Source organism: Strix uralensis, chromosome 3 (genome assembly GCF_047716275.1).
Source record: "Strix uralensis isolate ZFMK-TIS-50842 chromosome 3, bStrUra1, whole genome shotgun sequence".
Classification (NCBI taxonomy): Eukaryota; Metazoa; Chordata; class Aves; order Strigiformes; family Strigidae; genus Strix; species Strix uralensis.
Window position 1 is genome coordinate 25736529 of NC_133974.1, and position 10330 is coordinate 25746858.

General features: G+C 47.7%; 1 protein-coding gene across 1 annotated transcript in view; it reads right to left on the minus strand.

The window, feature by feature from the left end:
- Positions 1–9350, minus strand: part of CSMD1 (CUB and Sushi multiple domains 1) — a 1283073-nt gene extending 1273723 nt beyond the window's left edge. The window contains exon 1 of the mRNA XM_074861694.1: positions 9192–9350. Within this exon, the coding sequence (XP_074717795.1) occupies positions 9192–9258 (67 nt within the window). The 5' untranslated portion in view covers positions 9259–9350. The remainder of the gene's footprint in view (positions 1–9191) is intronic.
- Between the last annotated feature and the right edge of the window lie 980 nt (positions 9351–10330).

Here is a 10330-nt window from a genome sequence, read left to right on the forward strand (position 1 = left end):
TAGAATATTGTCATGAAGAGCAAAAAGACAACTATAAGCTGGCCTCTCCACTCTTCATTATCCATTATTGTTGCTATGATGACTACTTATTCTTATCATATAGTTAATAAGCAAAATCTAAATCACTTGATAATGCATCTGAAGTCAGTTTCTCTGCTGGTGTAAATCACCAGAGATCCATGAAGAGGGTTTCATGATGTTGTATTTTTTGCAATAGTTCTTGTTTGTAGATTTTACCATCTTTTGGGTCAGGCCCCTCACTGTGTTAAATGATACTAAACTGAAAAAAGAGAGCAACTTCAATTTCCAAAATATTTCCTGATTCATTGCTTTAAAAAATTTACTTGGGAGCTTCTCAAGATTTGACAGGAAAAATCTAAATTGCCATGGCAACATGAGTTGAAGAAATCCTTCTTTGCTGTTTGCATAGATCATCTCCATGCTATCAGTCTGTTTACTAAATGTTGCTAAAGAAAGCAATTAAAGGTTAATGTCTCCTCAGAACCAAATAAATTATATAACTAGTGAAAGCCAGTGGAGTTGGATATGCTTCAGAGAGGTCAAATAATCTGACGCATCATGTATCTTCAATATAAATGGCATTTCTGTGATTGTTTGCATAACATTTCACATTAATAACAACTAAGAGTTTGAATTTTCTTTATTATTATTAGGGTGGTTCCAGCACCCTTGTTTTAATGCAAGTTCCCTGTGTGATAAGTGGCTATAATAAAAGCCAGATTCAAAGTCCATTAAGGTTAATGAGATTTTTTTTCCTGTGAGTTCCCAAGCCTTTGGATCAGGTCCTAACTGGTCAGAATCTGACATACAGCAACCCAAACTATTCAGCTGATGACCAGAAGCTATGTCCAACATACCTAGTTCTGCATAGCAGAATGCTTTTTCTCTATGAACTGTAAGATTTGTTTCAAGTTAACTACATCATGTACGTGGAAAAAAGAAAGGCAAATTTCAGCATTTGCATTTATGTTAATTCAATACCATGATAAAGCATCCCCTATATAGGTTTCATGGGAAAGCAAGACATAAATGGTTGAGATTGCTCACAATCAAAATGCTACTACTGCTGCCACTGTTGACTTCATAAAACCTATTAACACTACATTCTTCAGTGTTAGAGACACTGCAAACAATGGGTCAAAGCGTGAGCTGGGGATATTTACGTGCTAAGGTATTGAAAATCAATTTAATTTCTCAAGAGAGATGTCTACAAATGCAGAGGGTCACCGATTGTGGTATTAGCAGTTACTCGAGTGTACTGAGGTTCTAAAAGTGAATTATAAAACAGCTTTTCCCCAAAAAATGCTTGGTATGACTCAATCTATGTATTATAAGAAACATCAGCAGGATACCAATAGAGAGTCTGGCTGCTGGGGCAAAGCTAAAATAGTGTACTTAGTCACTTGGAAGCAGTCAGATTCTACACTGATATCCCACAGCCATTAGTGAGAACAGTGCGATTTGTCATGACCGTTTGTTTCACAACCAGAAGCATGTAAAATTAGTCTAAAAATAAGTTAAACACTTTGCTTCTTCTTCAAATTTTATCAAAATGGCATTTTCAAAAACTTGACTATTGTGCAAGAAGCACTGCTCTTTCTTTCCCTTTTTCTTATCCTCACAGTCACCTGCGTCTTTTTTCTAAGGTTCAGGGCAAGGCAGGTTCCACGAGCTCACATGTATTCCTGTGATATCTAGCTGCTTACTTCCCAACATCAGCTGCTTCCTGACAAAATCACTTCCCTGTTCCTTGCACCTCCGGCTGTGCTGAACACCAACAGTCTGATGTGGGTCACCATGAGTTCAGACAGTTCAGACTGTATGATGTGCTCATACAAGGCATGATGTCCAAAGTCAAGCCTAAGCTCTCGTTCATGTATTTTGGATACACTAAGCAAAGTGAGACAAGCTCCCCCATCCATTTCAGCAGCAGTCATTGCAAGCACAGTGAAAATGGTTTTAATCCAAGCTACAGCTGGGACAGTATTTAAAAAAGAAAATATCCTGGTTGTGGTCCCCAGTGTGCTTAGGCCCACCCTTGAACCTGAGCTTCAAATACAGAGCAAGGCTGGCTGCACTTTTGTTACCAGTGCCTTGTACGTTGTGGTGTTTCAGCACCAGTGTAAGGGAAATGTAAGTTTAAATATTTGTGTTCTTCTGGGTTTTGTATGTAAACACGATATGGCAAGTAATACAGGTCAAATCAAGTAAACAATGATTTATGAAGTATTATATGTTGGCTACATTTGATCTGCAAATCATAGGATAAGATATATCCCTAGACCCAGATTTGCTCTCTGCTCTCAAGGGTTTGGTGCAAACAACAGAACTGTAAGAATATTTCAATAAAAAACTCCAATATAGATTTAAAAATGGCTCTCTAATAAAAAAGGCAAGGAAAACTTTCAGACAAGAAGAAAAATTTCATGTTTGGCAAAACCGCTTGAAAAAGTCATTGCCTTGAAATTGAGAATAAGGCGTGAAGCAAGCGCTGCAAAATGTAATTTTAAAATGCTGACCATTTTTTACGCAAGTTTGCAAAACAGACACTGCACACAAAGTTTTATTCATTATTATTTATTAAGCTCTGTGTCAGCTGCAGTGCTCCAAACACTTCTTTCGGAAAGTCACTGTACAATGGAGAAGTGAATGCGGAACATGATTCTGTACTTCAGTATCCATGAGATACTGTAAGAGCGACATGAAACATCTGAAGATTAAAATGATACTAGGTTTCTCTGTATATTGTCCTTCATAATTTTTTTAAGAAAAAAGCAGAGAAAAAAAAGGAGGAAAAAAAGTGGAAGTCAGATATAACCATGCTTGGAGATATCAAGACACTGTTTGAAAAAATTATTTCCATAAATATATAAATCTTTCAAAATTATCAAGGTTGATTGCTCAGATTCATCCAGTTTTCCTTCTTTTCAGTCATACATGCATGTAAACATTGTCAGAAGTTCTTAGCCACGAGAGCTCATATTAAACAGGGTCTGGCTCCACTATTCAGATGCAGTATCTACCGTGCCTGCCTTATTGGGAGTAGCAATCTTTTCAAAATTGGCCAATCCAGCTACTGCTGAAATCAATAGAAATTTCAGTTTCCACTGCAGCAGAATAAGGCCCTCACAACTGTATAAAGTTACCTTTTATTTGACAGTGATGACTCAAAAAATGAAGTTGAAAGAGGTGGAATCACTATTTCAGAATATGTATTGTTAAAATGCATAATTTAATAATTATAAAGCTGTAACAAACTGTGATTAATTTTTATGCTGGAAATTAAAGCATGACTGTAATTGCAAGAAATTGTAATTTTTTTGCTTATCTTCTGCTGAAAGCAAATCATTGATGATATTCTGATTAATCAAGAGGAATTCTGGTTAATCATCAGCAATATAACAGTGATTAAATCTTGCTTTGCCCTTTTAACTGAATGTGCCCTCCAGGTAAAAATGGCAAGAAACTGTTGTCATTGTCTCTTTTTTTTTCATATGAGTAAGAACAGCAGAAAAAAATTATTGTCTCTGAGCAAGTAAGACTTGTTATTGGCAATAAGATGCGGTATTACTCTTGTAAGAGTTTTCAGTGCATGCATGCCTCCATTTACCATTCAATTACTAAATGCAGGCAACTGATAAATGTTGCCTTTGTGTGTCAATATAACACTAGCAATAATCCAAGTAATTTGTTTAAGCAGTTATTCCATTGAGAAATGCTTATAACAAATATAGTGTAGATTTTGTTTAAATGTAATAGAAATGTCATACAGTGGAATGAAGTCTTTCACCCAGCCAGAACAAAGATGTATGAGGACAAAGTAAGATCTCACAGCTTTCCTCAGGCATTAATGGTATTTTTCCCTATTTCAAAAGTTACTGGTTGATAAAAATCGTTTAAAGGAAATTGCAACTGACGTAGAAAAGTAAAAAATCTAACTAAAAGAAAGTGATTCATACACGTTAAGAGAATTTCCATATGATTCTTATTCTTTGCTCACTGCAGAAATTGGAAGAACATCCAATTTAGCTCAGTCTAATCTGGCTAATTTTGCAGCCATATGGAGAACTAGAGGCCAGATTCTTATTCGGTGACCCTGATTTAAATCCAGTTGTATTCTCAAGTTTTATTAGAGATCATGTCTCATATGTATGCTACTGCTTCGGTGGATTGTGTAGTTAAACCAGCAATTCCCCTTTCCACCCTGCATCCCCTGCTGGTTACAGACAGCCAGGCACTGCACTGCAATATCTGTGCTTACACTTAAAGCTGTTTACTAGAAGAATAATGTCATCATGGTCAAAGAGATGTGACAGTTCAATACAGATTTGAGCAAAATGAAATTACATCTTATCTTTAAATTCATTGGAGGTTTTATACAGTCACACTATTAAGCAGTTACTTCTCTGAGGAAAGGTTGCAAGAGGAAGTTTAATGTGACAGTGTACAGATTACATGTCTTGAAAAAGTTGAAAACGGTGGTCCCTAAGGCTTTTCAGCCTTTCTAGAGAGTATGGTAAATCTTGAATGCATTGGTTTCTGTTTAAAATATTTACAGTTTCTGATTATTCCTAATTTGGTGGGGCCAAAGTTTTCATGAATGTAAATGGTGTTGATGCCAAAGTCCCTTAGAGGTCTTTCAAAAACTTGCGTATGTCAATGCATATGTAAAAATGCTACCACATAATGAATGGATTAAGATGAAAAGCTAGATTCCATGTTTGTATAGAAAAAGTAGTCTTCAGCGGAAAAAAAATTACAAATGTCCGTCCCCCCCCCCCAAAAAAAAACCCACCCATGCCTGATCAAAATCATACATGTATGTATAAAGGGACATGGGAGTGACAGCCAGTAAAACAAACAGAAAACAATCTGCAGAAAGGTTCCTATATATTCAGATCACAGACGATGCTGAAGTGCCTGCACAGACTTCAGTACATCCTGAAGTTCACGTGTGCTCACGCCTGCATGTGTTGTTTGTATACTATTAGTGAGAACAATCAGCCACTGGAATAATTTCCCCAGGGGAGTGGTGGATTCCCCAACATTGGACACTTTTAAGATTCATCTGGACAGTGTGCTGGGCCATCTCGTCTAGACCATGCTTTTGCCAGAAAGGTTGGACCAGATGATCCTCGAGATCCCTTCCAACCTGGTATTCTATGGTTCTATAATCTCCAGCTTCTCACAGCAGTATCATGTTCCACACACACCAGAGAAACTGATAACCTTGTACTGGCTGACTGTGGGAATTCAAATCTATGGGTTCAAAGGTTTAAAATGAGTGTTTGGAGAATCTTTGTTGAATTGATATGCTCTCCACTACATTCTTTTCAAATTGACCATACTTCCTATTCCTATGCAGAGTTAAGGACATTATATACATATCTTGATGGAAAATTGGAAAAAATACAGATCTTACCAAAGAGTAAAAGCATTTTTACATTAAAATACTATGTGGTCAGAGCTGGCTATTCTCTTTTCCGTCTTTCTGTGGCCAGTTCCTCACTAAGTTGGGCGATGGGGAATGCATCCATCGAACACTTGGCTTCGCAGCTAGGTATTCAACACCTAGCTCCGATGTTCTTTTAAAAATCCTTTTTTTTCAGCTCATTTTCCCTAGAATTGCTTTAGCCTTCTCTGGAAGAGAACAGAGCCTCTCTAGAGAGACCAGCTTCTCAGTTTGAGAAACACTGCTCTGGAGAGAGAAAATACATGACTTTTAAGAGACAAACACTCTCCGTCCAACAGGACTAGGCCTTAAACATAGTGGTAACTTTGTGTGATGTAGTCATAGCAATTATTTTGACAAAGTGATAGCATCAAACAGAGTGTATATAAAATGTTTTGGGGTTTATTTCTTTTTCTTTTTTTAACAAAACCCTAAGCTGTAGATGTGGGAGTCCTTTCACTGTCTGGATTGAATTTAAGAACAGAAATGTTTTCTCTTTGCTATTTCCATTAATCTGAATGATACCTCTGTGCATATGCCTGCTTATGCACATTTTGTTTGAGGCAATTAGGTGGCGATGAAGGTGTTGTATTTGGTTATTTCAGCAAGTCCACAAAATGATCTCACAAACATGTACCTGGACAATTTCAAGTATTAAGCAATATGCATTTCTAGACTAAAAATAAGTTGTCCACAGACCTCAGGTCACAGCAGAAAGATATTTCAACCTTTTATCTTGAATCTTAGTCTGAGTTCAGTCTAAATCTACCATTTATTCCCTAGCAGTATGAATTTTTACAGAAATGATACTGATGTGTTCTGTGTTTCAAGAAAATCAATAGTTTATGTTTGCTTTTGCTGGGATATAACCTATCAGAATTAGCAAACGGCTCTATAAACAAGCCCACCTTAACATGCAGAGCTGAACACTATGCTGCCTGTCTTGTTGAAGCATAACTGCTATGATAGGGTAGTTTCTGGGAAAGTGGTTCCTTTAAATGACTCCATACTAATTTCCCTTGATGCTTAAAGCACAATGGACAAGGAAGAATCCCCCAAATGTTTTCCAAAACACTCAGATGAATCAGTCTGACAAAATGAGTCCAAACAAACGTACAGAACTGCACCTCGAATCTACCACAATGAATGATGACGTATGTTCATTTTCGTCCTTTCTTTCCCCTTTAAAAAGTTACAGTAAATTGCACAGCAACAAAGGGTTTCCATTTCATTTCATAACGAGGAACAATGTGGAAAGCAGCCCACCTTTCATTCTTCTGAAAGGTAAGGGAACGCCTGTGGCAACATCTCCAGAAATTCAGCACTTTTTTTTTTTCTCGTAAAACCCCCAAACCAACCAAAACCTGAGTGAATTCCTGTGAGTGTCTACCAAACGATCTGACTACCAAGGGGGTGGTAAAACAAAGAGTTCTGGGGATCTATTAATTAAAATTTTATGTGCTTCTGAAAGAATAGGCTCTTCATGTTACTAAGGAAGGAGTTCTTTCACTCTAAACTATAAATGTAATTTCAGTCTCAGGATTACATTTGACTAAATATAGATACCTGTGCTCGATTGCCTGGGAAGGTAAATGGGAAGGAATTATGTCAAATGTCCCCGCTGGTTCCCCTTCTACCTGTTGTTTGACTTCAATATTAAGTCAGTTTGTAGCCTGTAAGTAGGTGTGTTACTGCTCCACATTAAGCGAGGTATAATTACATTCTGCAGAGCAGCATCAGAGGCAGTGCCCAAATGTTCCTGGCAAAGCCTTTGTATGTAAGCAAAACACGTCGGATCTCCGCTGAATAACCATGATCCAGCCTCCAGCTTTTCATATGTGCTGTCAGCCATGAAAAGAAAACACTTAAATGTCAAACGACAGAACCAGCTACAGTGTATTGCACAGAGGAGTCGCGGGTGTCGGCCGGCCCCGCCGGCCGGCGCGGCCGCTGCTCGTCCCGGGGCGGCCGGGTCCCCGTGTGCGGCGGCCGGGGGTGGCTCCGCCGCCCGGCCCGGCCCCCCCACCCCGCTCCGGGCAGCACCGGGGCGCCCGGCACGCGCGCGCGGGACGGGAGCGGCTGCCGAGCCCCAGGCGGGGGGGGTGGGGGGTGGGGGAGGGGGGGGGGTGACACACGACACGACACGGGGCGGCCGGGGCACCGACGGGGAGGGACGCTGGAAGTTTGGGCAGGGCGGCCACGCCGAGAAGCCCCCGCCCGCCGCGGGCTGCGTGCGCCGCCGAGCGCGGCCCCGTCCCCAGGAGCCGCCCGCTGCCCAGCCCCGGAGAGCCGGGCGCCTCTCCTCCCCCGCGGAGACTGCGCGGCCGGGGGCAGCCAGCGGGCGTTGCCTGGTGAACCGCGGTCGCGGCGGGATCCGGGCAGAGGAGAGGGGCCAGCGGGCTCCGCGGAGCCGCAGCCGCCGCTCTGGGCCGGGCAAAGCTCCCGCCCGGCTGCCGGCAGACCGGGCTGGGCTTCCACCGCCGCTCCCTGCGGACCGCGGCCAGAGGCGGCCGGAGGGAGGGCACCTGCAGTGCCGCCCAGGCGGGCGAGGGAGCCCGGCCGTCGGCACCCGCAGGACAGGGAAGCCTCCTGCCTCGCCCGCCAGCCCGGCTCGCCTCGTTCCCACCCACCCCCCCCCCCCCCGCCCCGCTTCAGCCACCCCCGCATCGAAAAAAAGCAGTGAGAAAAATAAAATGGGGACGATGTAAAGCGCCTTGGAAGGGTTAAGGGAACCTCAGACAGCACAGACCGCAAGGGGAACCGTCCTCCCGGAGGCAGGCAGAAACAGCCGGGAGCGAGGTGGGAGAAGGCAGAGGCTGTAACAGGGACAGGTGCTCAGCTGCGAGCAGCCTCCCTCCCGCCCTCCCTCCCTCTCTCACACACGCACTCTCGCATCTCTCTCCCAGCATGAAAAAGCGCAGGGCTAATGAGAGGCGAAGTGAATAATGGGGAAGTTGTTGTCTCCAGCGATGAGGCAAGTGATGGGGCTGAGGCCAGCACTGAAGTTGTGTAACCCAATTCTCCACCGTCACCCCCCTCGTTTCTCCTCCCTCCCCCCATCGATTTTAAGGAGAAACCCCGTGAGGGGTAGGAGACGCTCCCCACCGCCTCCCGAGCAGAGAGGAGCCCTCTTCCCTCCAGCTCGGGCACGCAGCTGGCGGAGGGGGACCCCAGCTCCGCATCCCCGCCTCCGCGTAACTTGCGGGGAGCGGAGCCGGCTGAAGGCAGGCGGGGGCGGCTCTCCGCGGCCACCCACTCCGCGCTCCCCCCGAGCACGGCAAAAGCCGGGGAGGCGGGAGGAGGGGAGAGCCAAACTTGCCAGCCCGGGGACTGTCCCTCGCACGGCTGCGAGTGCCGTTCGTGCGTGCGCGGGGAGCGAAGTGTTCCGAAACTCCGGCGCTGCCCAGGCGGCTGGATGCGGACGGCTCCCCTCGCAGCGCCGCAGCGGCGGCTGCCCGGCTCCTGGGGGCTGGTTTCTCCCGGGGGAAGTGCCCGGCCGCGAACCGAGCCCTCGGGGGACGCCGGCGGACCCGGCGGGAGGTGGGAGGCAGGGAGAAGGGAGACCGGGCTCGGGGAGCCTGCCGCTTCCCGGCGCAGAAACGAAGCGGGGGGGAGAGCCTCAGCCGAGCGGTAGCGGTTAGCTGGGGAGGGGGGGGGGGGGAAATGGGTGCCATAACCACAGCCTGTACGAATCCAGTGCAAGAAACCCAAATCTTACCCTGAGCTGCAGTGAGGAGCCCCGCGCAGAAAACCAGCAGAGACTTGAATTTCCTCCACGCAGTCATGTCTGCAGTTATTCCACACACACACACACTCACACCAAACCCCCGGCGGCTCTTCTCGGCTGCGACCGTGTCCTCCGAGCGGCAGCGGGGCTGAGGACAGCGCCGGATCACCCCCCCGGGGCGAGGAGCGGCGGCGAGGCGCCGTCCGGGTCCCGAGCGCCGCGCAGCGCCCGACGCCTCCTGCAGGACTGCGCGGGCGGCTCGCGCCGCGCTGCTCATAGCATCAGTCCCGCGCCGCGGCGGGGCTGCGCCGCTCAGCGCCCGCGGAGCCCCGGCGCCGCCGGCCCGCCGCCCGCCCAGGGGAGGGGAGGGGGGCAGGGAGGGGAGGCACGCCCGGGGCCGCGGGCAGCGCCGCATCCACAGCCGCCGGCGGGGAGAGCCGGGCGGCGGCGGCAGGAGAGGGATGCGGGGAGTGCGAGGAAGAGGAGGAGGAGGAGGGGAGAGGGAGGGATCGCGGCGAGAGCAGCGCAGGCAGCGCAGCGGAGCGGCTGCCAGCCACACGAGAAGCCGCCGCCGCCGGACTCAACCATCACTTCCCACGGAGAGGGGAAGGGGCCGGCGCTGCGCAGCCGGCGCACGCCAAGCCCGCAGCCGCCCCGCTCCGCCGGCCGGCCCCCGCTCACACCACCCCACCCCACCCCCCGCCGGGGCGGCAGCCGCCCCCCCCTCCACCGCCCCCCGAAAGCGCCCGGGGGGAGAAGGCTTCCCCCCGGCCCGCCGCCACCCCGCTCCCCCCCGGCGCGGGGAAGGGGGGGGGGGGGGCTCCAGGGCTACCCCTGCCCGGGGGGCTCCTGCCCCCCGCCCCGGCGGCCTGTCCCCGGCTCTGCCCCCCGCCCGGCTCCCGGCTCCTCCACCCAGATGTGGGCTGCGGGCCGTGCGTGTGCTGGGGGGGGTGGGAATCCCTCGTCCTGGGTGAAACTCCCCGCTGCTTCGGTCCCCGCTCGGGAGAGGGAAAGGCTTTCAGGTCCAAAATGTGCCCTGCTCGTTCCTTCCAAGTTGCTCATCAGAACAAGCTGTTGTTCCTGAGGGGAAGGAGAGGAGCCAACGTCTCCTTGAGGAACACTGCTTTGCC